Source organism: Syzygium oleosum, unplaced genomic scaffold (assembly GCF_021117445.2).
Source record: "Syzygium oleosum isolate NSW1041296 unplaced genomic scaffold, Sole_v2.1 Sole_v2.10, whole genome shotgun sequence".
Lineage (NCBI taxonomy): Eukaryota > Viridiplantae > Streptophyta > Magnoliopsida > Myrtales > Myrtaceae > Syzygium > Syzygium oleosum.
This window is the reverse complement of record NW_026607494.1, coordinates 8,359,047-8,387,030: the sequence shown is the minus strand read 5'-3', so window position 1 is coordinate 8,387,030 and position 27,984 is coordinate 8,359,047. Positions and strand designations below refer to the sequence as shown.

Genomic DNA, 27,984 nt, shown 5'->3' with positions numbered 1-27,984 from the left:
ACTCCATAAAAAGAAAAAAGAAAAAAAAGAAAAAGAGAGAGAGGTCAAATCTCGAGATTCTTTTATCTTTCTACATATACAATTTCTTCGGACGGCGTAGTTTCACCAATAAATTCTATCCATGTTAAATGCTCAAATATTTCAAAATAAATGATTTTGTTAATTCCGTAATATCAAACCGAGACACTCTTGGCGCGAGCTTTTTAGCTTGTTCAGCAAGGAATCCATCCCCGCGCTTCAGATTCTCCTCCTCTCCCTCTCCCTCTCCCTCTCCCTCTCCGAGGCGACGATCTTCTTCCTCCGACTTCCTTCAAATCGGCCTAGGGCTTCGTAGCAATTGCACCGGCCTCTTCTCGATTCGGCCGCGAACGGGTAGCTGCTCCGATCTAGTTCGTCTCCGACATGGCGCCTGGAAAGAAGAGGTCCGGCGCCGGCACTTCTCGCGAGGAGGCTCCCGTCAAGGTCCGCGCCAAGGGCCCCAGAAAGAAGGAAGAGATGAAGGACGAGGACATGGTGAGTGCGCTTTTGGCGCTTCATTTCGTTTTCCTTCTTCGTGTTCGATTTGAGTGTGTCGTTGAATGCGGGATGTTGCGGCTGGGTGAGTGCCCTTTGTGTTGCTTCGGTTGCTGTTGAAGTTGGTGATTTGATGAATTGAGAGTCGGAGTGAGGATTCGGATTCAGAGTCGGTAGTCGGGTGCGGTCTTTTGTGGTTTGGACTTTTGGCGTGTCGTGGCAATGGTACCGGTTAGTTGCTGAGGTGATTATGGAGGAGCTGGAGTGCGTTGATGAATTCCTTTTCGTTAAGTTCTGTTTGTGAACGTATTTGCAGTCAGAAGAAGATTTGGCACTGAAGCAGCAGTTGGAGCTGTATGTGGAAAGGGTTCAGCATCCTGATCCTGGGTTACGGAAGGTTGCTCTGAAGAGCATGAGGTACTTCTGGTCCTGGAGATATTTTTTTGCTTCCATTTCTTCTCCTACTCAGCTATTGACTTATGGGAAACGAGCAAATCTACATTTAGCTTGTCCTTTGCTGGTTATTCCATCTGCTTGGGAAGAGGGGGGGGGTGACTGTTGTTCTCATTGTTGCAGGTCTGATATGAGTATGATATGGCAATTAGGCGAATAATCTGGCATGCAGCTAGAAGAAGAGTCGGATAGACAGTTCTAGGAAAAAAATTTCGGTATAAACCAACCATGTAACTATAGGGAGAAGACTAGAGAATGGGCGTGGGGTGTTTAATGGGGAGAACTCGGTCTTATTTCTTTTAGACTAAAGAAATCTTTACCGCATGCATTTTTACTGTGAACTTAGATGTTGGAAACTATTCGAGCATTACGTGGATCAAATCAGAAGGGGCTGCTAGAAATGAGATGGTCCTTAATTGACACTGGTTGTGGTTTGAACCTGATAATGAAAAAGATGTCTCACGAAAAGAGGGGCTGTCTACGTTTATCTTTCCAATGTGGTCTGACGACACCGATAATCGTCTTTGTAGACGAGAAATTCGTGCTTCAACAAGTTCAATGACTTCAGTTCCGAAGCCCCTGAAGTTTCTCCGAACTCATTATGGAACTCTTAAGGCGTATTATGAAACAATGAAGGATTCATATTTGAAGGTGAAGTATGGATTGGCACGGTATTGTTTGCTAGGATACTTTATCTTAATCGCAGTCAATGATCTGGTTTACATTGATGAAGAGATACCTAGCGGACATACTCTCTGTTTTGGCCTCGACAACGTCTGTTGAAGGGGAACGGGTAATTCTTCTTGTGACTCAAAATCGTTTTTTGCTGGCCATTATTTCCATGACTTGCCTGTAGGATGACAACTTATGGAAACTCCGTTCTTCTATATCCCCGTTGCCATTGTTCTAAACAAGAATTCGTCAATAGTCAGTATCGGTATCTTTTGAAATCATGCCTCCTGACGTATGATCATTTCACTGAATAGCCTGCATTTATTTTAGGTGTAGACGTCTTCCGTGACCTTGCCAAGTTCACTTCTCCAACTCCCTTGTAGATTTGATGTTGATTTCTTTCTTTTGTGAATGGTGTAATTGTTTCCAGGAGAGTCTGAAGTACAGGTTGTTAGGTTCAGAAGGTGATATTGGCTCTTGGGGCCATGAGTATGTCAGGTAATCTATCTTGACGTTGGGTGTGATATATCTCACGTTCCATTGGTTCCTTTATCCTCTCCTTTTAATATGAGGTTAAAAAGACTGTAACTTTTGCTATAAATTCATGGATAATTATAGTGAACTGTTGATTCTTTTGAACGTCATTGAGGATTCTATAATAATTGCATCTGTTGTGTATAATCTCATTATTTCCCACTTGTCTGATGATACTGATATCTCGATAAATTTTATGCTGATAGGGATGTGATGTGGGTTGAGAGTAAAAAATTTAGCTAAATTTTCAGTCTATCTAGACAAAGACGTGGTCCGTAATGGTTGCTGGTGAATGAATTTATTTGCTTGCCATTGTTGATTTGATGTTTTATGTAAGCCACTGGTCAATGTCCCACCTTTTAAGTTGTCGTTACCTGGGTTATAATGGTGAAGCTCCGCTATGTTCGTAAAGAGGGACACGTATTTACCGCTGTCCAGAGTTCTCAATTAACGTGATCTTTCTGCAATGGCCTCTTCTAGATGCCTAGTTATGTCGATACTTCTTGAATCTGGTACAGCTATGTGCCGTTAGTACGAGGATTTCTCTGCTCTGCATCAGCCCACTCTTTAAGTGGCTGTGAATTGAACTGTGGACCAAAAAATGAAATCAAAGTTTTTTTTCTCACTTGCTGATCCTTTACTCCAACTTTTCATCAACCATGGAGGACGTGTTTCTCTTGAACACATAGGATGGAAAATAGGGGAATCTTGGTTCGTTAGACTATATATACATCCAGAGTCATTGCTTATCTATTGATTGTATGTATTACATTTTAATACATGGGGAAGGATACGGTCATGCTGCCGTCTCTTTGTTCTCTCAATTGTGAAATCCTCGCGGAAGGGTTATTTTGAACGTTATTCATTTTCCGATACTTGGTGCATGATCTCTGTCTTGAGATACTGGTTGTTGAGGAATTCTTGTTGTTTTGTGCTTTATCTAGACGTTACATTGCACTTTGTCTTACCTAAAAATTAACATCTGACATCAGGAATTTAGCTGGGGAAATTGCTCAAGAATATAAAAAGCGACAGGTAATGTTGGCAAGTCCATCACTGTTTTCTTCACATCATGTAAGACAGGTTCTTAAACTCTTTCTTGAAGTGCTCTTCCGTTGCCTGCTTATATTTACATTAGTTTCCATTCTGGTGGTACATGATGTGTCACATCTGGCTTTCGCTAATTAATGTACTGTGGCTTAGTTCTATAGTTGTAATTCCATCAGTGATCCCTAACAACAACACCACCTGTATTTAAGATAATTCGTCTATGAAATTGGTGACCCCGGATATTCTTTGTCATGGTGTTTTGACCTATATATATGTTTGACAACGCTTTTTAAACCTTGGCAGAGTGAGGAGGCTCCTATAAATGATCTCATGGAGCTTGTACAGCAAATTGTAGCTTTCCATATGAAGGTATGTATCATTGTCTAATTTTCATGTCGGCAGGAAATGGATTAGGATCATTATATGCAGAAGACACTTTAACAGATAGATTTGTAACTTTTGATGACGCGTTAGTAAATCATTTTATTTTGTTGCAGCACAATGCTGAACCTGAAGCTGTTGACCTGTTAATGGAGGTAAAGTAAATTATTCATGCCAACCTTTTATTTTGTAGTGAGGCTGTTTTGAAGTGAATCTAAGACTATTAAATGACTTCCAGGTCAAACACCTTGATATGTTAATGGAGCATGTTGACAGCACCAACTTCAAGGGGACATGTGTATACCTCACAAGTGCTGCAAGGTACATGGAATTTTTGTCATCAAAACGGTGCATAACAGTCAGGGTAATTCACTATGGATTGCTCAGAAAATGGTCTAGGAGCTTATTGGTTGAGGACCGACTCATGAGTGTGCCTTTTGTCCCAATCAATTCTTTCTTTTGTATCGGTTGCAGAAACCTTCCTGGACCTGATGTCACGTTAGGTCTGGATACGGCTTACAAGATCTATCTCAATTTTGAAGACTACGCCAATGCCCTTGAGATCGCACTGTCCCTAGATGATAAGCAGGTTATTTGGATATGAATAAGCATCTTTTCCTTTCAAGTTGTGTACAGGAATTTCTTGTGAGGAGTTCCGCATTGCCACATATTGGATCTCTCTCTCTATCTCTCTCTCTCTCTCTCTCTGTGGGAATCTAATCTAACCCGTGAAGGTACACATGCAGTATGTGAAGCAGGTCTTCCTGTCTTGCGGTAATTTTGCACGGAAGAAACGATTCTTCTATATCCTTGCTCGACATGTGAGTTGTTTCTCAGCTATAATTGAAATGCATCTTTAATCCTTGCTTCAGATATAGTCGGCGTACATGGCAAGATTGCCTGGGGTGATTTTGATAGTAATTTGCTATTTTTTTGTGCAGGGTAGTATCACCTTTGAGCTTGATAAAGAGATGGTTCCAGATGACGATGAAAGAAAGGCATTGGAGGAACTCGTCGACAATATTAAAGTAAGCGAAGGTTATCTTACTCTTTGCCCACGATATTGAGGTTATGCAGCCCAAATCTCTTGAAGACATTTACAAGGTTTGAACGGTTGATAATTGTTCATGCTTTCTATGACTTGATCTGATCTTGGTTACGAAAACTCATTAACTTGTTTTATCATCAATACTCGAATCAAGCTCTTGGATGCATCATGTTGTATGGCGCTGCAAATGTAATGGGAGCTGTGTGATTGTTTCTTCATTTGCTTAGGAGTAATTGCTGTTTTTTTTTTTAGGGGAGTATGCTTATGTTTTTGCCTTTGATTTACAGGCAGCAAGATCTCTTTCTGTTAAAAATATTAACTTCAAAACCTCTGAGGAGGATTTGAGAAGCCATTTCGTCAAATTTATGGAAGCGAGGAACATTCTTAATGTCTCGGTAGTCTTTTGATCCACTAGAATTAATGTTGTGATTTGTGATCCACGACTATTGATCAACATATTTTCGTTATGTGCACAGATAAAAACGCGCATTGCGACGGAGGGGCAAGTTTCAGCAGGTTGGGGGCAAATAGAATTTGATTCAGTGAGGACAGCCACCAATGTTCGCCAGATTTTAAATGTAAGCCTTTCTTTTTCCCTCTTGATAAATTACCGTTTAGTAATTTCCTCATAGTATATTTGTCTTCTCTCCAGAGAACCATCTTAGATGGACGCGCGCTTACTTTACAACTTTGCCGACCGGTTGAACCAGTGCCGAGTTCAACCACATTATTTGTGGGCAACATTGCTCCTTCGGCCACTGAAGAGGATATAAGGAAGATTTTTTGCCCGTTAGGGAAGGTAATCTAGCGTCTTCATCGTGGATTAATTGAGGGTGTGACTGATATTTGTGATTCGATAGGTGAAGAGTGTGACGCTGCCACTGCCGCCTTTGGGAACTAAAAGACGAATTGGATTTGTCGAGTACTCAGCAGAGCAGGAGGCACAGAGTGCTCTTCAAAGGCTGGGGGACACCTATCTGTTTGGATGGCGTTTGGTAAGTCATTTTCAATTATTCCGAAAAATGTCCTACAAAGCTGAGCTATAACTGTGTTCAGGTGATAGAAAAAGCTAGGGAAAAGAAAAACAGAGACAATCAAACAGTCCGGCGAAGTTAATGAGGAAGACGAGGATAGATTGAACTTCAACAGAATGGCCGCAGGTGGAAGAATTGTATGAAGATACAGTACCACACATCATTCTTTGGTTGACCTTACACGTGTATTCAGGAATAAGCTTTGCAGGAGTCGGGAGACCAATACTAACATTGCAGCGTAATATAGAGTTTTGATCGCTTAGCAGGATATCTTACTTACCCGTTTGTTTGGAATTCTTGCCGTTGGACTTGTGTTCTACTAAGCACAGCTAAGTTTACGTCGCTGGCTTGTAGTTGAACGTGTGACGTGGCAGTGCACCATGATTGAACATCTGAGTAACATGCTTGCATCATGATTGAATGTCTTAGTAACATGCTTTTTCGTAACAAGGACACACGATTCACGTTCGGGGTTTTGTCAATTTTCGTTCGTATTCAATGCCTTTTGGACTCTCTTTTTGATTTGCTCAATTGAATACATAGGTACGCGCACATCTAGATACACAGGTGGAGAGAGATTGGGAGGATGTTGGGCAAATCTATAAAAAAAAAAGTAGGGAAGCGTTGTTTCTTCATTTGCTTAGGCCTTTGTGCAAATTGAAAAAGAGAGATTTAAGAGGCCTCTCGGCCTTTGGGTTTGCAATAAACCTTTGCAAAATCATTTAATTTTAGTAGGTTCAATGATATAAGTCTAGTTACGTCTCATTGAATTCGCTCGTTTATCATATCGTCTGTTTTTTTTAATTGTGTGGGACAGCGGGCCCAATACGACGCGACCGTTTCACTATGACTCGGCCCTATTAGGTCCAACCCGGTACGGGTTGAGTGTTTCGCTCATTTTAATTAGCTGTTATTATATTTTGATTACTTTTGGGGCTTGCATGCATTGGCTTAAAGCTCAAGATCACGAGCATCATTACTTTTTGTAATGCAAACGGTAAGCTGGTTAATCATCACAGATTAGCCTTCATATATGTCCTATTATCATTATTAGCAACGGATATGGTGCTTGCCTGCGGGGAGTGGCTAAATCCAGGGAAAAAGAACTTGTCCATAGATTTGATTCATCCGCTCCTCCTGATACAATTGGCTTTTTCATAGCCGAGTTTATTTCCAGCAAGGAAACCTGAAGCTGGAGCCAGCTGCAACTCGTGAACTTCGATTAATGCAGACTAAACGAAGAATCGCTCGAGTCTCGCATCGTTTCTCTGTGGCTTGTGCAACATCCATTCTTGACGCAAGAAAATATTCGATATGGAGGAAGAGTCGTGGGAACGAGGCAATTAGCCTGACGTCCACCCTACACCCTAAACCGCGAAGGAACTACTTAATTGATTATGCTAAAGTATTAGAGCTAGGATATATCACGAGGAAAGGTTACCGGTGTTTTGGAAGGAGAGGAAAAGAAATTCAAGAAAAGTATTACTTGCTCGTGTTAAATTAAATTGCTTTTAGATGGTTTTGCAAATTTGCTTGGGTGTTTGGTTCTTGTTGATTTGATTGGATGGATGAGATCCGTTCTTTGCCACCGTTTGATTGTTAAGCCGCACACTTCCCACTCTGGATTGCCTTGTTGAAAGCTCGAAGAGGTTCAGTGAAATTTAGTACTTAGACTGCCCGTATCCACGATTTGTTGGTAACACAAATGGTTAATTCTCTGAATATATGTGCTGCTGCATACACGCACAAGACAACAATGAAATGGGTTAAAAAAAAAAATTAAGTCAAATAACTGGATTCACAACACTTAGGCTAAGCCAGGTATTTTGTTAGAACTAACAAAGTCGACGACTAGTTGGTCGACATCATGGAAAAAGGGGAAAAAAGAACTTATGGCATGAGTTCAAGTCCCACGACAACAATCCTCGAATCCTATTACGTGTCTTGTTCCGCCAGAGACCCCGTTGGTTTTTATTTCTAACTGTCGAACCCATTTCCTCGGGCATTTCTATCGTAAAACCCGCAATTACCATCTTCAGTGAAACTCCAGGGTCCCCCCCATCTCATATCAATACCCATTTTCACATCTTCACTTGGTGGCATGATGTACTCAACCCAATCCGGGTCTTGGACTAGGAATCGTTCCTGCTCGGAGTTCAGGGCTTCCAAAACGGGGCTAGGATGGTGAACCTCAAGTGGCTGCACAACATACTCTCCACAACATACTAAGAAACTCCTTAGTGGGTCTACAGGAGGAGGTAGACATCACATTTATGTCATTTTCCTTGACTCGTCTTCCCTTCAGCGATGGTTTTATTTACAATTGTTTTCGCTACAACATATTCATGATTCGAGATTATGATTATCCTCTCGAAAAGAATGTTCATCATGGTGGACGATTCTCCCCATTATGAGCCACAAAGATCTTCTAAATCAGGAAGGCATACTGCTTCAAGCAGTAAGCCAATCGCACGAAGTTCAGACAAGTTCTCTTCACGCTCAAATGATGGAAGGCATACGTCTTTTGGAGGAAAAACAGGGATGAGCACCAGTTTAGAATCAGGAAGAACTTCGAATTTGCGAGAATCATCTTCCCCTTCTGCAGAGGCTGTCAACGGGGATGATGTCACTTCACCAACCTGATACAAATGGCGGTAATCACAGATCTTCTGAAATGGATGGCGTCCAGATTTCTTCGTCGCTTGCATGCTTGAGTCGCAGATTTCTTCATCGCTTGCATGCTGGGGTGAGGACTCCGACCTTAATTATGATTTAGGTGGAAAAATTAATGGGTTGAGCACGGCAGCTCCTCTGCAGGTAATTTGGTAATTTGCATTTCTTCAATTGGATAGTTCTATGTATGTCAATCTGGATGCCGCGAGGTTTAATCTATGGTTATTAATGCAGGAGGATTTCTTTGCTTCTGTGGTAACTTCATTGTCCCATTAATTTTGTTTTGAGCCCCTTCTAGAAGCTTTTTGGTCATTAGTCAATGTCCGTATTTTTCCCATCGTAGAAAGAGGAGTGGAAGGCGACTGAGAATTAATGTATAATGATGCTATAGGAGATAGATTGCAGCGAGAATGGTGGTGTGAAGATAAATTCTTCTGAACCTTCCATTTATGATGATAGCAGAGCAGAGTCATATATGAAGAATCAAGTTTGACATAGTTTGTGCGCTTCTGACATGACAAGATGTAAAAGCATGACAAAAGTAGGCATGGTGTCCTAGCAACTTCAGGCGTGGTGTCCTAGGAAAGAGTTGCCCCGGCTGAATGGATCGGGAGGGAAGAACTAAAGTTCAATGGAGAGTTTTGATGAGAAAGTACGGAAAGCTGCTCGAGAACTTGTGATGCTGGCAACCGCTTCTCGGAGAACCATATAATGAAGAAACTTAATAAGGACGGTATATGCCATGTGGGTCCTTGTGAAAAATATTCTTGTCACGGTTCACGGATAATGCTTATTGACATGCCCAATCTTTCTGTGTTTACAGTTGAACCAAAGACACGGAGGGAATGGAGCTCAAGATGACCATCCATCCCAGCTTACATACCTATGTGTCATTGATGATATACATTGTTATGTAAATTGTAAATAGACGAGTGCCTCATTGGGTCTTTGAACCACAGTCAAAGCTGTACGACAACCGACAGGTTTAAAACTCATGCGGGACCCTAAAATTGCCAATTAAAAGTTTTCCTGATAAATTTATGTTGCTTCAATTAGTTTTGAAGTTTCTTTCATACTAGCGTATTTAAGGGGTTTGTTTTTCTTGCAGGTAGTAGATATAGGAACATTTAAGAGAAGAGAATCGTCAATTAAGGGAAAGGTGATTATGATGTGCTTTACCATGATGCAATGTGCTTGGTTCTTCTCTTGTTTGATTAATTCTCTGCATAAAATTGATCTCCTTGTTGTTTACAGATTGGCACAGCGGGACGAAGAAATTTCGAGGAAGTTGCAGTGTGATTTGCAAACTAAGGGAGAGAGGTGGAGAACTCTCGAAAATCAAGTGAGTGCTTTGCCATTTCAATTAGGGGTGTGCAAAGGAACCGAGAACCGCTAGGAGCCGGACTGAACCGGCCTAGAACCGGCGGTTCTCATGGGGACCGATCCGGTTCCCCGTCCCAATTTACGAGAACTGGTGGGTACCGGTCCGATTCTCGGTATGAGGTGCGGAACCGTCCACTCGGACCGGACCGTTATGAGCCTTGTAGTAGAGGTTCCTTGTCACACTCTGTTCAAAGTGCATTATGCATTCTGGTGGTTTGTAGTGAAGATGGAAAAACAATAGATTAAAGACCATCCGTAGAACTGAAGTAGTTGTCCATGTCATATTAACTTTACGTTCAATTTTTCTTATGTGCGAAGACAGGTCTCAATATATGGACTGAGATTCTGTTCTGAGTGTCTATAAGTGCTTGTTGTAATATATTGCCGTCAAATTTGTGCCCTCGGTTGTGAAGATCATCCTTCCTATCCTTTAGGTTGGTTTTCTTTCACATGATGGAGTTAAAGTTTCTCATTGCCCAGTTGCTGCAATGAAAATGCTGAGTTATACAGTTCTCTTTGGTGCTTTGGCAATTTTGTAGTGAGTGTGATGGTATTAATTGACGAATGCAACTTTGTAGGGATTGGGGACCGGTTTCAATTTTTCAGAAACGGTTCTTAGTGAGCGGTCTCCGATTCCAGGGTGAGAGCCGCACACCCGGACCATGCTCAATCCTAATTTCAATGCCAAGATGTTACAACTTGGATATTCATCTGACATGGACTCATAACTTAGGAATAGTCTCCAGAGCCTATATGGCAAAGTTATCCAAATTAATGTGTTCCTCAAGTCTTTTATTTTGTCTCTGTACTACTTTATCAGCCCCAAGAAGCCCAACAAAAAGTAGATCAATTGAACAGGGAGCAAGAAAGTTTGATTCATATTTTTCAAGAGGAAAGGGAACGAGGAGAAACTGACGAGCAGAACCCGAGGAAGAAAATGAAGGTCGTCCCCAGTTTTGCAAAATATCACTGTGCCATAGCGTTTTCTTGTTGTTGTTATTGGGAATTGGATGGCCTTAAACTTTTTTTCCCCTATTCATCTACATTTTTGTGGGAAGCTTTTACTGCCATTCAAATAGAATATTTTTTGGTGTAAAAAGTTTCAAATTCGGGATCTTCCGTTGCACGGATCTCGCAAGGGCATACTTGAGCCTTTTCCCCAGAGATCCCCATTACTTAGAAAAAGTGAGTCACTGGTTGATATATCGAAGCTCCGTCTATAAATAAATTAGTCCACGGTCTGCATACGACAGAAATTCATTATCGACGGAATTTTTTTTTCGTTATTTCCATTTCCAGAAACCAAATCCATGACATCTATGGCAGCTTTTCTGTTTGAATGCAATTTAATTAAAAAAAATCGCTTTCTAGACTATCCCTTTAGAATGGGGAATAGGGTATTCTAACAATATTCCTGATTACTTCGTTCTCTATTTCTATTTGAGACAATCCTTAGGAAAAGTATTTTAATTCCACCGAGCTATAGATTAATAAAAATTAAAGGATGATTTTAGTTCATTAGAGTCATGACATATTATATTTTTTAGGCTGCGGGCCAAGCTGTAGAAAGTATCGCAAGACAGCCCGAGGCGGTTATTAGGAGCATCTCGAAGGCGTCCGGGTCCTCACCTTCCTCCGGCTTGTAACCAGCAGTCTGTTCAGGAGCGAGGTATTGTAACCTAGCCTTGGAATCCGCCAAGGATTTGCTGGACAAGGTGAAGATAGTAGAAAAGATGAAATCTCTGAATGGAAAATAAAAATCTTGGACATCCGAAGCGGGTGGCTAACTCCTTCATGTTTAGAAGATTGTAAACTTCGTCTACTTCACTCTTCTGCAATAATAGTGAGATTCTGCTACCCTCTGATTTTGAGCCATTTGGTGTAGGAAGAAGTCCATTCAGGGAAGGGTGTGCCTTGAATCTGTGGTCTGCTGATGTGCTCAAGCTAGATGTGCTGACGCAATTCTGCTTGGGCTCAGAGTTGGCCCCGATTATTTTTTTGGTCGAGTCAATAGAGTCTTACCAGCTGCATGTAACGGTAGAATTACGATATAAACACTAGAGCTTTTGTCACATTCAATTATTTCTTCAAACATAAAAGGAATGAACATGAACTGATGATTGGTTTTCACTTAAATGGAGACTGTGGAGCACAAATTTAGCGCAACCATTGAATGGCTCAACTATTGTGCTTGCACTGTGCTTGAATGGAGTAAAAGACCGGAATGTTGGTGTAGAGCGTTCTGTTACTAGCAGCGGGTGTAGTGTGAGATGATATGGGGGAGCGTTGTAAGAGTGGCGCTCGTTAGCTGCGCCAAGAAACAACTTTGTTGATTGACCGGTGTAGGGTAGGTGAATTTTCCTTGGTCGTCTTGAAAGGCTCCTTGAGGATCTTTCATTGTTTCACTTGGCATCAAGCGACAATCAACATTTGGATTTTAAAATCCAGGCAATGAAGAAGAGCAGAGACCATGGGAGGTATGATTCCTAAAGAATCTGTGGTTTTTCGATTGGTATTAGAATCGTGGTGTCCTTGTACTTCCTAGTTGTTTAAATGTGTTGGACCTTCCGTCCAAGCTCTGGCCATTGTAATATGGGATCGAGAGCTTTTCGAATTTTATAAGGTTGGACTGGATTTTCTTTGTGCCGAGTTCAATGGTGGAAGTAAGGACATGGAGGCTCATTTTGCCGTCTTTCCATGCCATGTATGCAGACGTCATGATTCTTGTCACCTTGTGAAGTGTCATACTACTTTGATGACATTTAGGCTTTGTCGGAATTTTATGGAGACATTTTGTTCTATGTGTCTTCTAAGCACTGGAGTGATTACTGTTTATGCTTGAGTTATAGCCTCTATCACGAGCAACTGAAGTTATTAGGTAATGGAATATGAATAAGCTATGTTGCTAGCAAGCTTTCTCTGAAGCGAATTGGGCAATTTCAGCACTGGCACTGTCGTAACGAATTTGACACAGTATTACAGTAATAGAAATGGTTTCATTGTAGGTGAAGTGGCTGATTCTGTCAAGCATTTGGCCAAAAGGGCACGAGTTGAACCTGAAAGGGAAATGGAGGATGCAAGCCACGATATAGAGAAAGACATCCTCGAAGGAGGGGAAATTTATGGATTTAGATAGATCAGTGATATCACTCAGCAACTGGCTAACATGAGAAATATCAGCACTAGAGGTTCAAGGAGGAAGAGAAAGGGCCGAAAGAAGAGAGAGAGGCTGCCCTTATTGTGGGAAATTTGGGAAGAAGAACATGAGAAATGGATCGATGAGAACTTTAAAGAAGATATTGATATGGATAATCAGAATGACGTAGTAACAGAGACAGTGGAGGCATCCTCATATTTGATCATGGAATTTCTGATGCATCAGAAAGAATGGCTGGCTTGGGCTCTAAAACAGAAGGAGTCTGCAACTAGAGGAGGAATTCTTGCTGATGAGATGGGAATGGGGAAAACTCTTCAGGCAATTCCCCTCGTCCTGGCCAAATGGGAAATGATCCATAGCATAGGCACTGGATTGGATTGGTGCTCACCTGCAGCGGGTTCATCGACAAGTTTGCCTGAAGTTAGAGGAACCCTAGTCATATGTCCTGTGGTTGCTGTGACTCAGTGGGTTGGCGAGATCAATCGCTTCACTGCCACAGGAAGTACCAAGGTCCTAGTATATCATGAAGCAAATAGAGGAAGCACTGCTGAGTAGATCGAGAACTATGATTTCGTAGTAACCACAAATTCAGTTGCTGAAGGCAAGTACGGGAAATTTGTGACGCCACCCAAGAAAAAGTGTGTGTACCGTGTGAAGTTGCTTTACGAGGAGAAAATGACGGCTCACCTCAGGTACTTTTGCGATCCTCCTGCTGTCAAGACAATAAAGCAGTTTAAGCAAGAAAAGAAGAAAGGCAGACGGGCAACGTAACGGAGAGAAATAGAATCTATAGTAGAGAACATCAGTGATTTAGAGGATGATTAAAAATCCATCGCGTGGGGAAATCGCTTATACACTCAGTGAAGTGGGAACACATTATTTTTTCAGTAGCTTCACCTTGTCCAGCAAATCTTGGATGGTAGTAAGAGCTTCCTTAAAAAATGTAGATGAATAGGGAAAAAAAATAATAGCAAAACGACAAAACAAATGGAAAATATCTCGATTTATGTCTGTCTATCTATCTCCCTCTCTCTCTTTCTATTACATATAAAGCTAATCTTAAAATTTAGTGTCTACCTTCTAAATGACCGAAATGGTTTTATTCTCAATTTCACATTCCGTGATTTGCCCTTACGGTGAATGTTCGAACAAATTGACGGGGCATTCGCCACGAGAGAGAAGTGTCATCTCATCCGTAGCTTAATAACCTTGAGAATAAAAATAAAATTATGGTTGTAAAATTGTTCTTCTCCAAAATCATAAAGTAGTGAATAAGTCACAATACAATTCCACGCACTCATGCGATAAACTATTAATAAGGCAAGATCACAAAGGAAAGCCGAATCCTTTTAAGGGCACTGATGAGATAGGTTTCTCTTGACCCAAAAGAGCACCCTAAAATATTAGTTCCTCTAATTCCTATAATTGCAATAAAAAAAATGACCGGGGCGGCAGGTGTATAGTCGAATGCGTCTTGCCATAATAATAAAATGAAGAGCAATTGCACAATGCAATCTCAGAATGTTAGCTATTAGACTCGTTTGGTTCCATGATAATAACCCTCAAGTGGATTCTCAATATCATTCGTTGCAATGAGTTTGCTTTTCAATTATTTGAATTGCAACATATTTTGGCCTTCTAGGAAAATGTACTCATTACCGATGGTGGTGATCAGGAACAATGACCGTCGGCAACAAGCGGTGACCAGAGAACGACGGCGGCGGCGGCGATGATGATGGAGTTGGGTTTTTGATAGTTTGTGGTGGCAGGGATATGGAGCTGGAATCACGATACTAACTATTGCCAAATAATCCGATCTGCACTTTTTGAAGAAATCCATTTGATGTGCGGTCCAATTCCACATTAATTTCTCTCCAATACATGAAAAGTGTGAGAATCAGAATCCCATTCCTTGACGAGTCCCATTCCCCATTGAACCAAGCGAGGTCTATAAATCTAAGATCCACTTATATGGTGCGTGCCACACAAATAGGTGCCTCTTGCAAGTAACATGCGGTGTATAAGCGGCAACACCGATGCTCTTCTTCGGCTCCTCTCCCTAACACAACATGAATGGTTTTCCTTGAGTTCTTTAACAAAGGAAAAAACAACAAGAAAAAACGTATTAGAATTAGCTATGAAATTAGTTTCGCCAAATCAGAGATTTCTAATTGGTGGATGTCCACTTGCCTGAGCAGTTGTGTTTGGGGTCGCTCCGGGGTGATTGATCAAGCAGTGCTCGTCTTCCCTTAAATCTGAGGACGTATCACATCCAAGATTTCACTCATCAAATTCAGCTACTGATATTAGCTAAAAGCCGCGGCGAGACAAGAGGATCTGGACTTTCCACGGTTGAGGAGGAATCGAACGTTACCTTTTCTTCCATGGCAAAACGCTGTCAAACATCGATGCGTTGGATTCATTGTCTACCTTCCATTCTAATGGAATTATCATCTTTTTTTCTTTTTTTCTTGTGCATAGAACAAAAGCAAACCAAGACATGATCATCTGTTTTTTTCTCTACATTCAATAACGTACAAGACATTGATATGTGTGTGCGCGCATTTTTCGTTTGCCAGATATTCCATTAATTCAATTGAGGATATGCATGTGTTCTCTACGCAAGATCACTTGTGTAAAATTATCATACACTATGTCGCCATATAAATTCAGACGTTAGTACACTAGACTTTTCTTTAAGAAAAAAAATACAGAATTCTTTAATTAACCTTCTTTTTATTTTTTGCAGAGCCCTTTGAAATATTAGTGGGACCACACCGTGAAGGTGGTGCCATCTTTTTAAATAGGCTGCAAAACAAAAAAGTTCGTATTGTTTGGGGACAGAGAAAAGAAACGATACATATTCATCATTTAGAAATGTGGCGGAGCCACGTCGTGATATTGTTAGCACGCGGAGGGTCAAAGTGATAATTTAGCACGTAGATTGATTTTACTACGTCTAAAAGAAATTAATCAAATATTATGATGATGTGAGAATCCATATTAACTCTTATCAAAAGAACGCGAATTTCCACACGTTTTTCTTATTATAATCGATTGCTTTAGTGATGTTTTCCGCATATGACGAAGCTATGGAATATAAATAGTGAAAATATAAAAAAGACACACTTCAGTTTTGCCTCGATGACCATTTACGTAACCTTGTAATTGTAAATACTATTCACATTCTTTTAAGCAAACCAAATGAAGAGACCAAATTACCTCTCCTTGCAAGCATATTTTAGCATCTCGTTTTGGGTTTGCATGGTTTGGATTTAGTTATTTTTAAGCGTTTGGGTGGGTATGAGAATTTAGGATTAGAGATGGGCATTTTTAAAAATGGAAATGGCATTTCCGTGTATACAAATACAAAGATAATTGATGTGAATGTGCAAAAAAATAGTTTACGTAGATAAAACTCATGTATGTATATTGTATTTTCAAAGATAGAGGTATGTGACTGGTCATCGAGTGAAGGATCGATGAGGTATGCTTCTTGTATTCTCTCAATATAAAATTTCATGTTTTAGATGAAACACGGGGCTCTGTAAGATATTCATTTATGCAACTCATTGTCATTTATGGAGGAAGTTATTCTACGGATTCACGTTCACGTAAGTAAACTCAATTACCATCACTTAATATTTATGAGGGTGTCATAGCATCAACAGCCGTAATTGCATCTATGGATTCATCTTTGTCTTTTCTTTTCCCTTTCTTTCAAGCGAGTCCCCTTTTTTATGAATTGGTATCTATAGAAGATTGATCACGACGAACTAGGGAAATTACCTGAAATGAAAGGCACTTCGGCACGAAAAATGAAGGTTGACACTCTCAAATTTTCTAATGAAAATGTTTTGGAGCTCTCCAAGAACCCGATTAGTAATGGCGATTTTCCACTTCGGTACGCTTCACAAGCATAACCTTCTTGAGATTGACCTTTGAAAAGAAACATTATTCTAATGAACACGCTCATCGCCGATCGTTTTCATTCTAAATTATCAGGAGTCGCAATCACGAACGCTGACCGCATCAAAAGGAGAATGTGTTTACAGGGCAACTTACAAAAATAAATAGCAAAATGCATAATCGGGATTAAGTATATAATATAGATGCCTACACGCACATAGACATGTGTACTGCTAGGGAAGAGAGAGAAAGGGAGAGACGTAGAGGTCTATAGCAGACAAACTTGCCGTTGCCACCATATTAGCTTATGCATGCTGTTTATTATTCTAGGTAGATTTTGACGAGATTCATGAAATTATTTAATACGGTTTTATTTAGACCGCGAGGCTTCCGGGGTTTTGTTGACTCCGACACATACTTAGAAAACGTTAACCGATTGCTTTCCATGCCATGCTATGTGATGTGTGTACCTCATTTCGATGAAAGCCCAAATAACATGCAAAGACCCTTGCTTTCACACATCTTGAAAATTAAATTTCACTCGACGGATTTACGTTCATCTCGGGTAATCATCATCCCGTTACTATCTAGCAATTCAAGAAGTTAGGGTTTCATGTTCACGTCAAGTGAAAACCACCTTGCGAGAGCCGGAAAGTTTGCAAAAAAGGTGAAGGCATAATCGGTGAAGACTGTTATAAACAAATCTGCCTAATATGATATAAATGGCGGTGAAGTTTCGCATGCTCAAACTCGAAAGACGGTTTTCTGATATGTAACTTCTACGCAAGTTCGTCTTTGCTTTTTTTTTTTTTTGGTCGAAAGTTCGTCTTTGCTTGTTGGCTAAATATGTGTAGCAGCTGAGTGATACGATACAAAACGAAATTAGGTGGGTGGCGTTGTGGATGTGGCATTTACCAACACGCAATCCTTGGAAACCTACAAGCATCGCTGAGCAAGTCCTTGCATGGAGAAAGTAAAAGATTTTGAAGGACGGGATACGTGACGAGGATTTCCCATTGGCAATTTTGTCTTCTAGCAACTAGAACGCAGAATCTCTTTTATTAGTTTGGCAACAACTGTTTGCATCTCTCTTAAGCACGATGTCATGCATGCCCTGGACTTTCGGCAATGCATATTTGCTTAGATAGACCGAACTCTCTCACTCTTCTACCGAGTGAGTTTTCGAGGTCTTTTTTTTTACTTGACCAATAGACTATTCAATTAGGGACGATGGTGGTTTGTTCTTACGTGCCTCTCTATCTCTTTTGTTTTGACGAAATAGCGCAAAATGTGACCAACAACACTCTATTTTCAATCCTAAGCAAGAGAATCAATCACTATTATCAGTTTCTAAACACTTCAAAATTATTTCCAAGGGACGGCTTGACCTGCTCACGTAATTACGTGCAAAATCAGCGACCCAATCCCCTCTATCATTTCTAAATGAGCCCTCCAAATTCTAGCTATGTGCAGATTGCCATCCGCTACACGTTCCACAATGATCTCTTTTTTTTTTTGGGGGTCGAAGTTCCACAATGAGCATGAACCGGTTGGATTTTGGGTTATTCCAAATCACTGTTGCTCCAAGCTTTGATGAGAGACGATCGACAACATTTGTATGAGCATTAGCAGAAGGATGAAAAAAAAACAAACTTGTTGCGCTTATAGCACGTGCCTCAAAATGTCCATTGGAAAAACAGTTTTCCACGGAATATTTGGGTTGGCATATCGTTTTCACTCACGCGAAAGCATGAACAAAGGAAACGACTCGAGTAACAAATGAATGGTGTAAATAAAACCCGCCCATAGCCGATTTACGCAGTTTACCAGTGTGCCTACTCCATGAGGAGGGGTCGATGAGATGGTTCGATTATAATTTGCAAAGATGAGATTGCAATCGCTCAATCACGCACACTTAAAGTGTTTACCCATGCATGATTAAACCTGACCCACAAGAATTAAACTCAAAAAAGGGATTTTATTATGCCCCCAACTCTTTTAGATGATGGATGATGTTGAAATGCGATAGAAATTAGGCTAAACAGAAGAATCGAAACGATAACGAGGAACAAACTGTTTTCTCAATCGATTAACAATCGATAAGTTTTCAAAACATCCAAAAACTACTGCCTATCAAAACCCTAAAAACGAGTTTATAAAGGGTGTTAACCCTAATGACAAAAAAATGCAAAAAATACAAAAATACCCTCAATTCGAAAATTACTAAAATAATTAAAACAAACCATCTAAACGACCCCGAATCGCGAAAATCCATCGTTAGTCGTAGCTTAAGGCTACGAGTATTGATCAGCACGCCATTTCGCTTTAGCCGACCAAATTTGAGTCAATCCGACATCATTGACTTCAAGCCCGCCGATTCGTCCAGTCGCATAACGGGTCCGCCGGTCCCCTAGGTGCATCATCCTCCCCTGCTAGAGAAAGATTCGTCCTTGAATCTGCTTCATCTTAATTGTCGTCAATCTCTTCAGGGTCTTCTTCCTCTTTAGTGTTGTAAGGTGACAAATCTGCTACATTAAAAGTTCCAGAAACATTGTCCTCACCCGGCAACCCAGGTGGCAACTCTTCCGGTACGACATCAACAAACTCCTCAAGTAAGGGCAGAACTTGGATAGGAATTTCGGGACTGTCAGAATTTCGCTCCATCACCACAATGGCAAAAAGCCCAGGCGCATTCACTGCCTCTTCTAGAAATTCGACTGACAACGATTATTCTTCACTTCTTTTCTCAAATCAAGGACCTAGGGTAATGGTTCGGCCATCCTTCTTGAAGGTATAGGTATTTTTGAAACCATCATGTTGTGTCTTTCTGTCAAACTGCCACGGCCTCCCCAATAAAATATGGCAAGCATCCATTGCACAAGACACCTTTTGCTCACCTTCACCTCGTTCCCTTTTCTAAGCCACGACAGCTTGTATGGTTGAGGATGATCTTCTGATTTTAACCCCAACTTTTCCACCATAGTCGTGGACACCACATTCTCGCAACTCCCACCATCTATTATCACGCTACATACTTTGCCTCTACTAGTGCACTTAGTATGAAAAATATTATGTCTAAGCCACGATTCATCATCCGCTACAGCAACATTTAATATTCTTCTAACGACTAGGGACTCACCAGAATCAGCATAGATAATCTCTTCCTGTTCCGCATCCACATCCTCTTCTTCGCCTTCAGATTCATCATAAACTGGGCATTCATAAAAAATTGGATTATCAACAAGCGTCACAATCTGTCGGTTCGGACAATCAGCAGCAAAATGCCTGAATCCCTGACACTTGAAACACCGCTTGGCTGCAGTTCCCCTGCTAGTTCCAGCACTACTCTGCCCCTCGTTGGATGCAGGTTTAGAACTCACATCCTTAACTGTGACCGGTGTCGAATTTACTGCAGATGTTCCCGCTTTTCCTTGGGATTCTTTATCTGACCACTTGGAACTGCTGCCTGACCACTTAGAATTCCTGCTCTTTCTTTTAAACTGGCACTCAACATTTAGGGCTAGTCTGCACACATCCTCATATGTCCAATACTGCTGTAATTGGACAACATCAGAGATCTCATATCGCAGCTCTGCCAGATATCATGCAATCGTCTGCTCGTCTTCCTCCGCCACATCACAACGCATCCGCAAGCGATCAAATTCTTCTGTAAATTTCTCAACTGTTTTATCACCTTTCTTGACGTTATTATACTCGATAAACGCCTTTTGCCTATAATGGGTAGGCAAAAAATTTTTCTACAATAACTTTTTCATCTTCTCCCAGCGATCCACCTTCGGCTTCCCCTCTCGAGTGCGTTTTCGAAGCATGTTTTCGAAGCCTAATAGCCACTAACTTCACTTTTTGCCCCTCAGTTAGGTCTTTAAGATCAAAAATCCGTTTTAGCGTATGCAACCAATCAATAAACTCATCAGGATGAGCCTTACCATTAAACTCCGGAATCTCGATCTTCATCCCGAAAATTTGCGAAGAGCGCTGATTTCCAGGTTGTACTCCTCGATTCCGCCCCTGGTTCAGAACCCCGAAAGGGTTTACGTCCCCCTCTTCATCATCAGATGGATCCTCAGATTCTGCTTCTTCTTCGGATTGAACGCCCAACCTCGCCTCCGCAAGTTGTCGCTCCAAATCCTGGATTCGTCTTCTCTGTTCTTTAATTTCTACGTCTCGCAGATCTCTTAGTCGCGGTTGGTCATCTGCTTCAGGAACGCCTCCACGCCCCCGGCCACTACGAGCCCACCGTCCACGACCGCGATTCTGTTCAGCCATTGATTCAAGCAACCTGTGCTCTGATACCAATTGATGCCGAAACGCGATAAAAATTAGGCTAAACAGAAGAATCGAAAGGATAACGAGAAACAAACTGTTCTCTCAATCGATTAACAATCGATAAGTTTTCAAAACATCCAAAAACTACTACCTCTCAAAACCCTAAAAACGAGTTTATAAAGGGTGTTAACCCTAATGACAAAAAAACGCAAAAAATACAAAAATACCCTCAATTCGAAAATTACTGAAATAATTAAAAAAAAAACTATCTAAACGACCCCGAATCGCGAAAATCCATCGTTAGTCATAGCCAAAAGCTACGAGTATTGATCAGCACGCCGTTTCGCTTTAGCCGACCAAATTTGAGCTCAATCCGATATCGTTGACTTCAAGCCCGCCGGTTCGTCCAGTCGCATAACGGGTCCGCCGGTCTCCTAAGTGCATCAATGGATCTCAATGCTCTTTGTATCTCTCGCGAGTTTCACATTTGTTAAGCTCATTCACTATGCACTGTCACGCCCCGAACCCCCATCGAGCTCGCGACATCCCACTCTGGTCGAATAGTTGCGACGTCCCAGGAACGTCGCCGACCCAACCCAGACATCAGAAGCACATGCGGAAGCGAATATATAAAACCCCTGACTATAAAGACAACGATGGGGTAGCTCAACCAGACAGTCAAATAACAACAACATTCATTTATACACTATGCCAAAGCATTATACATACAAACATCATATTATACACGAGCTTAACAACCAAGCATTCACAACCACCGACATAACAAAAGATCATATGGTTTGGTTAACTTAACTTCACTATAGGTCGACCTAACCAACAAAAGGTAACTGGTCAAACTTATTCTATGCAATCCCTAAAAAATCCTAGGGGAAACCTACTAGTCGCCCTCTTTCACTCTGCTTCAGCGTCTTCTGGCTCGGGCCCCCGGAAGATTACTTGGACCACGACACGGGGAAATCGCCTGCAACTCCACTGGGCTCCATAGGCGACTCCTCAAAACTCCAAAAAGAGGAGGCGGGCCTCCTGGGTTTAAGGCTGGGGGTCTGAAAATGGTGTTTATACAACCGTGAGACGAATCTCAATAAGTGTACAACCCCAAACCCCATATAGGCTCTCACGTACCGCCAGACGAAACACGCATAATACACAGCAATCAACCATACTAACAAACACATATGATCCTACCTGGGATCCATCATGCACGTTCCTGCACATTAGATAACAACACCGCCAACATACCACAGTAATACATCACAGTCGCGCGCGTGCCTCGATTATAAGGCAAAACCCACTTGGGCACGTCCCATACCATGCCCAGCAGTTTTTACCCCATAGTCGAGCACCACAATACCCGATACCAACCACACTCGCACACGAACTCATGCCATGCACCAATTCTCACACGTCAAACTAATTCCAGCTCATTCTCAACTTTCCAACACTACCGCAGCCGCGTAAAACGCATCAGGCCAACGGTCTTCTGACCTCGTCAGGCATTGTCACCCTGTCGGGCCGGGCATCGTCACCTCGTCAGGGACGGCATCGTCCTGCGTAAACGAACATACCTTAGGACGGAATCCTACACTCAACTTTCCTTCTACCGCGCCCGCGTAAAACGCATCAGGTCAACGATCTTCTGACCTCGTCAGGCATCGTCACCCCGTCGGGCCGGGCATCGTCACCTCGTCAGGGACGGCATCGTCCTGCGTAAACGAACATGCCTCAGGACGGAATCCTACACTCAACTTTCCTTCTACCGCGCCCGTGTAAAACGCATCAGGCCAACGGTCTTCTGACCTCGTCAGGCATTGTCACCCCGTCGGGCCGGGCATCGTCACTTCGTCAGGGACGGCATCGTCCCGCGTAAACGAACACCCATCAGGACGGACTCACCCCGCGTAAACGAACACGCCTCAGGGTATTACTTTTCCAACCAATCCTACATTCTCGTACCTTCGTTCCATACATTCCACACGTACCACACGGCCACACATACACACAGCCATACACAATCCCACGCCACACATGCCTTACGCCAACACACATTACCATCACACAATCACGTCACACGGCCACACATGCTTGGCACGCGGTCATACACAATTTCTCGCTCATAAAAATAAACATCCATAGAATCGGGGTAAATCTGGGCAGTTTACACAGTGACCGAAATCCCATCAAAATAAATAGTAAACGAACTCCAAAAATTCTAAAATTTGGATATATCATAAAACACATCTTGATCAACATTTCTTATGAAGAACAGGAAATCCGGTTCAATCTGCAACCATGCCTTTTTGTCCCTCGAAATCAGACCAAAATCAGTTCGCTCTAACAAACTGTTTTGTCCTCAAAATACATTTATTTCAACATCCAAATCACCTTGAAAAGCTTTGAATTTTTATATGTCATAGAAAAGAGAGTCGCCAACAACTTTTGTGAAGGAAGTTTATTGAAAATAAATCTGGAAAATTTTATAAAAATTCGGCAAGACACGAAGGTCGGGATGAACAGTATTCCGGGTAGTTTCAAGACGGTCTGAAAATGGGTTTTCGTACCACCCAAATGGCCTCCAAAAATTCCAAATTTAAAAATATGTTATACTTCAAGATGTTGGGAGCAACTTTCATGAAGAAAAATTCCTCAAATTCGGCCCCCAAAATTCTCCACAAAAATGGCAAACCGGACGGGTACAGTAGTCACGAATCCGAGAATCACACCAAACCTCACGGATTCAAACCGTAATCGGTCCATATCATCATGGCCCTATCCGAACTTTCCAAACCTCCCATTTTCCATCGACAAACCAGTCCACAACCACCAAATACTCAGCCCTCATCACAGTCCCAAAACAGCCACTAAGTTCACCTAAATCGAGTCCTAACCATGTCTAACAATACCCGAGGTCCTAGGTAACGTTTGGGAAAGTCACTTACTTTGAAAAGGCGGACAAACGGGCTGGACAAGGGGCTGGAATGACTGGACCGGCGGCGGCGGCGGCAAACGGCGGCCGACGGTGCTCCTCCGGCGGCGACGATCACGGCAAGGAAACGAGAGAGAGAGAGAGAGAGAGAGAGAGAGAGAGAGAGAATTTTTCGGGAGAGAGAGGGAGAAGAATGGAGAAGTGGCAATGGGAAATGGGGAGGGGGGGAATGAATGAGAGAAAAACAAATATATTAATGGGTCAAAGAGATTTGATCAACATTTCAAAATTCCCAAAATGCCCTTATCACTTGGCCCACATTAATCTCTATTCAATAATTGAGGGGCGCTTTGGTCATTTCTAGGGCTGAATTATTGGGCTGAAACAACCTTAATTTAATCCCCCTAATTATCCAAAAATTCGGACCCCAAAATAGCCTAGGGGCAAAATGGTCATTTTTCCGGTCCCGGACCGAAATCCATTTTTTTGCAGAAACGGGTGGCCCCAGGGTTGGCCAAGCCAAAAACGTCATCGGTCGCTCAAAATTGTCACCTTCAAAATTCTCGATTCCCGGGCCCGAATTCCAAGAAATGACTAGAATCGAATAATCGCGACTTTAGCTTATCTCTTGCTAACGGGTGGCTCGTTCAAATTACGAGCTCTCGATCCGTGACCGACACTAAGTCAAATCACGTTTAAGTTTGCTCGAACCAAGGCGACCTCGATTGTCATGTAATTGCGAGAGTCTGTCGCTAGTTCCCTTCGGACACGATCAATCAAATAGATCGCTCTTTGTTGGCCCAAAACATTCCCTCGACAATCCTTATGGTCGAAGGCCGAACCAAGGTCGAGTTCTTTGATCGTGCGAACTCAATCCCGTAATAGCCTTACCCCTAAGGTTAGCATCCCGAGAATGCGCGGTTCCGGGTGAGATCTCACTATAAGTGCCTTGGCCAAAATATTCATTTCATAAATCCCGGGAAAAGGATCGAAAATTCAGAATGTTACATGCACTGGAGACGGGACTCACCAATAGAATACAGATATACCTTCTTGGACATCAACGTGGACTTCAACTTCAACAAGGAAATTAAAGAAGTCTCGTGGAAAATTAATTTTCCTTTTTCTTTTTTTGGCAATACCTACGATTCTATTGGCAAGAGTTTGTTTCAAACAATCCTAATTTGGCTTGGGTTTCCTTACAATTCAATAATAAAAAGGATTTGAAATCAATTGACAGTAACTTCGAATCAAAATCAATAAATCTCTACCTTGTCAGAAATCCAAATCCATCCTTATCAATCGTTGTCTCTCCCGCGCCCCTCTGGTCTTCTCACCTCCAGCAAATGCTGCCCAAGTCTGAACAAATACTGGAACTTGGTAAATGGGATAGACCTCGTTAACATGTCTATCGAATTATTTGCCAAGTGCACCGTCTTAATGGATGTGGTTCCCTCTGATACAATATCATAAACATAGTGGTATTTGATTTCAATGTGTTTCATCCTCTTGGGATACTTTGCTTCAATTGTCGACATAGCAATTACCAACTGCAATTGCACTTTTCAATTGCGGACACAACCCGTAAAATTGAACACAAAACTTGTGAAGGACCTCCACGGTCCACGCGAAAGAAAGTAGAGAAAGTCTCTTGCGAGGATTTTTCTAGTTATTTACCTTCGGCCTTCGAGCCCAAGCTTCCCGGTCACGGGCTTCCGAACAATTTCGTCGAACATCATTGCGGGCGCACTCGTACTTCCCCTTGGACGCTGTCAATCCTTCGTCGTCCAGCTCGCACGTCTCTCCTTTACACGTTGAGACAATTCTCTGAGCATCATGGTGAGTAAAGCGAGGCGCTTGTTGCAAAACCTTGGCAGGCGCCCGTTCACCTAATGTTAGTGTCGCCGCAACATGTCCCTCCGGGTATGTAGTCGGAGCGGTGCTGCTTCAAGTTCAACCCCGTGCTGAAATGGAACCCTCAAGTGGAAGAGTACTTCATCAAGGCTTATGGAGCCGAACACTTCGCTCGCGTTCCCACAGCACTAACGGAAGCTTTGAGCTCAAGTTTCTCACTCCTTTCGTTTCCTTTTTCTCTTAGTAAGATTGTTCTTCGGAGTTCACCGTTCCAATTCCAAAGTGATAGAAAATGGGTAATCGATGCTTGAGAAGATGACTTTGCTTTGATTGCAATATATACATTTAACAAAATGTCCGGTATTCACAGTTAGGTGCCGCATTTGTTACTGTCGACACTATCTGATACTAGTTCTTTCAATTTTCTGGAGCTTGCTTTTACATTTTCATTTCCCTTGATCAGGCGCCCGCCATGCTATTCATGCATCCACGTGAATGCGCTTGAGTCGACAAGTGATGCTGTCAACGAGAAATCGCATGCCGTTACTAAGGAAGCGGGTCTTGGAGACTCCACTGACAACGTGAATTTGCAAGGAACCGATACCGTCGTTGATTCTGATAAGCTTCCTCAGCAAAATGGCTCATTAACTAATGCAAGTGGAGATAAATGTTCGGAAGAACAGATTAAGAAAGTCCTGGGGTCCTTCGGAGATTCGGTTGATCCGCGTAAAGAAGGTTTACCCGGTAATTTGATTTCTAATTGTAACATGCCTGGCTTATGTGGTCTTCATCCGAGGGTTAGGACCGCATAATATCGACTCTTGTCATGCTTTGGACAAACCTCCACAGGAAGTCATGGTCAGTAGGGAAATGTGCGGAGGCTGTGCACTCCGGGTGCTCTGGTACTCTTTTCTGAAGTGATTAAGCATTCATGAGGGAAGCATACTTGCCTATTGATTCTTGATTTGTTTGCTCATGGCAGTGTATGTTAAGGCACGTGTTCTGGGTGCTGTGGCTTGCGGTGATCATCACTTAAGTGGTTGCAGTTTCTATGGCCGTGGAGCAGCCATGTCCTGATGGTGGATGGGGTGTTAATATGAACCGTGAGACCGGGACTGCTCTTCAGGGATTTTAGACAGGCAAGTAGTACTCTTTCATTATTCAATCAACATTTTCACAGAGCTATTTTTCGATTAACTGATATTGTCAACTTGCAATTATTGTGAGAATATTGTTAAATGTAGTCTGGTACTTTTATGTTTTATCTTGTCTATCGACTATCTGCGGATTGCCTGAATTTATACTAGTAGCTTATTCTCTAGTAGTATATGTTCATTCTAGAGCCTGATGGTCTCAGAAATAGGAAGAATTTACTAAGAAATCTCGTTTCAATTTAGGTAATATCGCGAGTTCCTGCTTTTGGTTCTTTACATAGGTTACCCTACTGCTTATAATGGAAAATAGCGAGAGATAAATAAGGAAAGGGCACGTTGGGAACTGAATTTATTTCTCCATTTTATGCATCTACTTTATTCTTCAATCTAGTCCAGTAGCGGAATAATTATTAAATTGCGATCAATTAAAAACTTTAAAGGTGTTCCCAATTTAGTTTGGTGAAATACCATAGCTAATCATAAAGATCTTTTCAATTAGAATCAGAATTTAAGGAAAGGCGTGTGGACAGTGCATCTGCAGTCATCTTCATCGTACGTTTTCTGTCATAGTGTTCTCTTTCGCAAACGGGCCCGCTACTTTGTACAAAAACTGCTTTATATTACATGTGCTGTCGAGGGGGTCACGTGTTAAACCTATGGTCTTTCCCGTAGAAAAGATATCCTGTTATGAGGAAGCTGCGATTTAATATTCAAGTATCCTGTTATTGATTTAAATAGCGAAATCTCTGTCACCTGATAGGGAGCAGTGCATGTTCTGTCTTTCTCTTTGCATGGACTGAATATCCTTATCGAACTTGTGATTATCTGATTTTGCTATCTCTGAAAATGCTAGTCATACCCTCATTTAAAATTGCAGATCCTTTTCATAACGAAAGAAATGGCATGTATATTGGCCAAGGAATAGCGATGATGTCAAA

The 27,984-nt window shown here is 41.8% G+C and overlaps 1 protein-coding gene and 1 long non-coding RNA gene across 2 annotated transcripts; both read left to right on the top strand.

Moving 5' to 3' along the window:
• The first annotated feature begins 190 nt into the window (after window positions 1-190).
• On the top strand, window positions 191-5,058 carry LOC130134624 (26S proteasome non-ATPase regulatory subunit 2 homolog A-like). Its single transcript, XM_056315600.1, has 13 exons — window positions 191-513; window positions 830-930; window positions 1,497-1,617; window positions 1,700-1,759; window positions 2,069-2,136; window positions 3,165-3,207; window positions 3,526-3,591; window positions 3,720-3,758; window positions 3,842-3,924; window positions 4,078-4,192; window positions 4,350-4,424; window positions 4,545-4,631; window positions 4,939-5,058. Exons 1-13 carry the CDS (start codon window positions 403-405, stop codon window positions 5,056-5,058), a joined length of 1,089 nt encoding a protein of 362 aa, XP_056171575.1. The 5' UTR covers window positions 191-402.
• Window positions 5,059-5,126: 68 nt separating this feature from the next.
• LOC130139192 (uncharacterized) lies at window positions 5,127-6,184 on the top strand. Its single transcript, XR_008817378.1, has 4 exons — window positions 5,127-5,229; window positions 5,304-5,450; window positions 5,512-5,646; window positions 5,708-6,184. It is a non-coding gene; the product is annotated as an uncharacterized LOC130139192 (long non-coding RNA).
• Window positions 6,185-27,984: the final 21,800 nt, after the last annotated feature.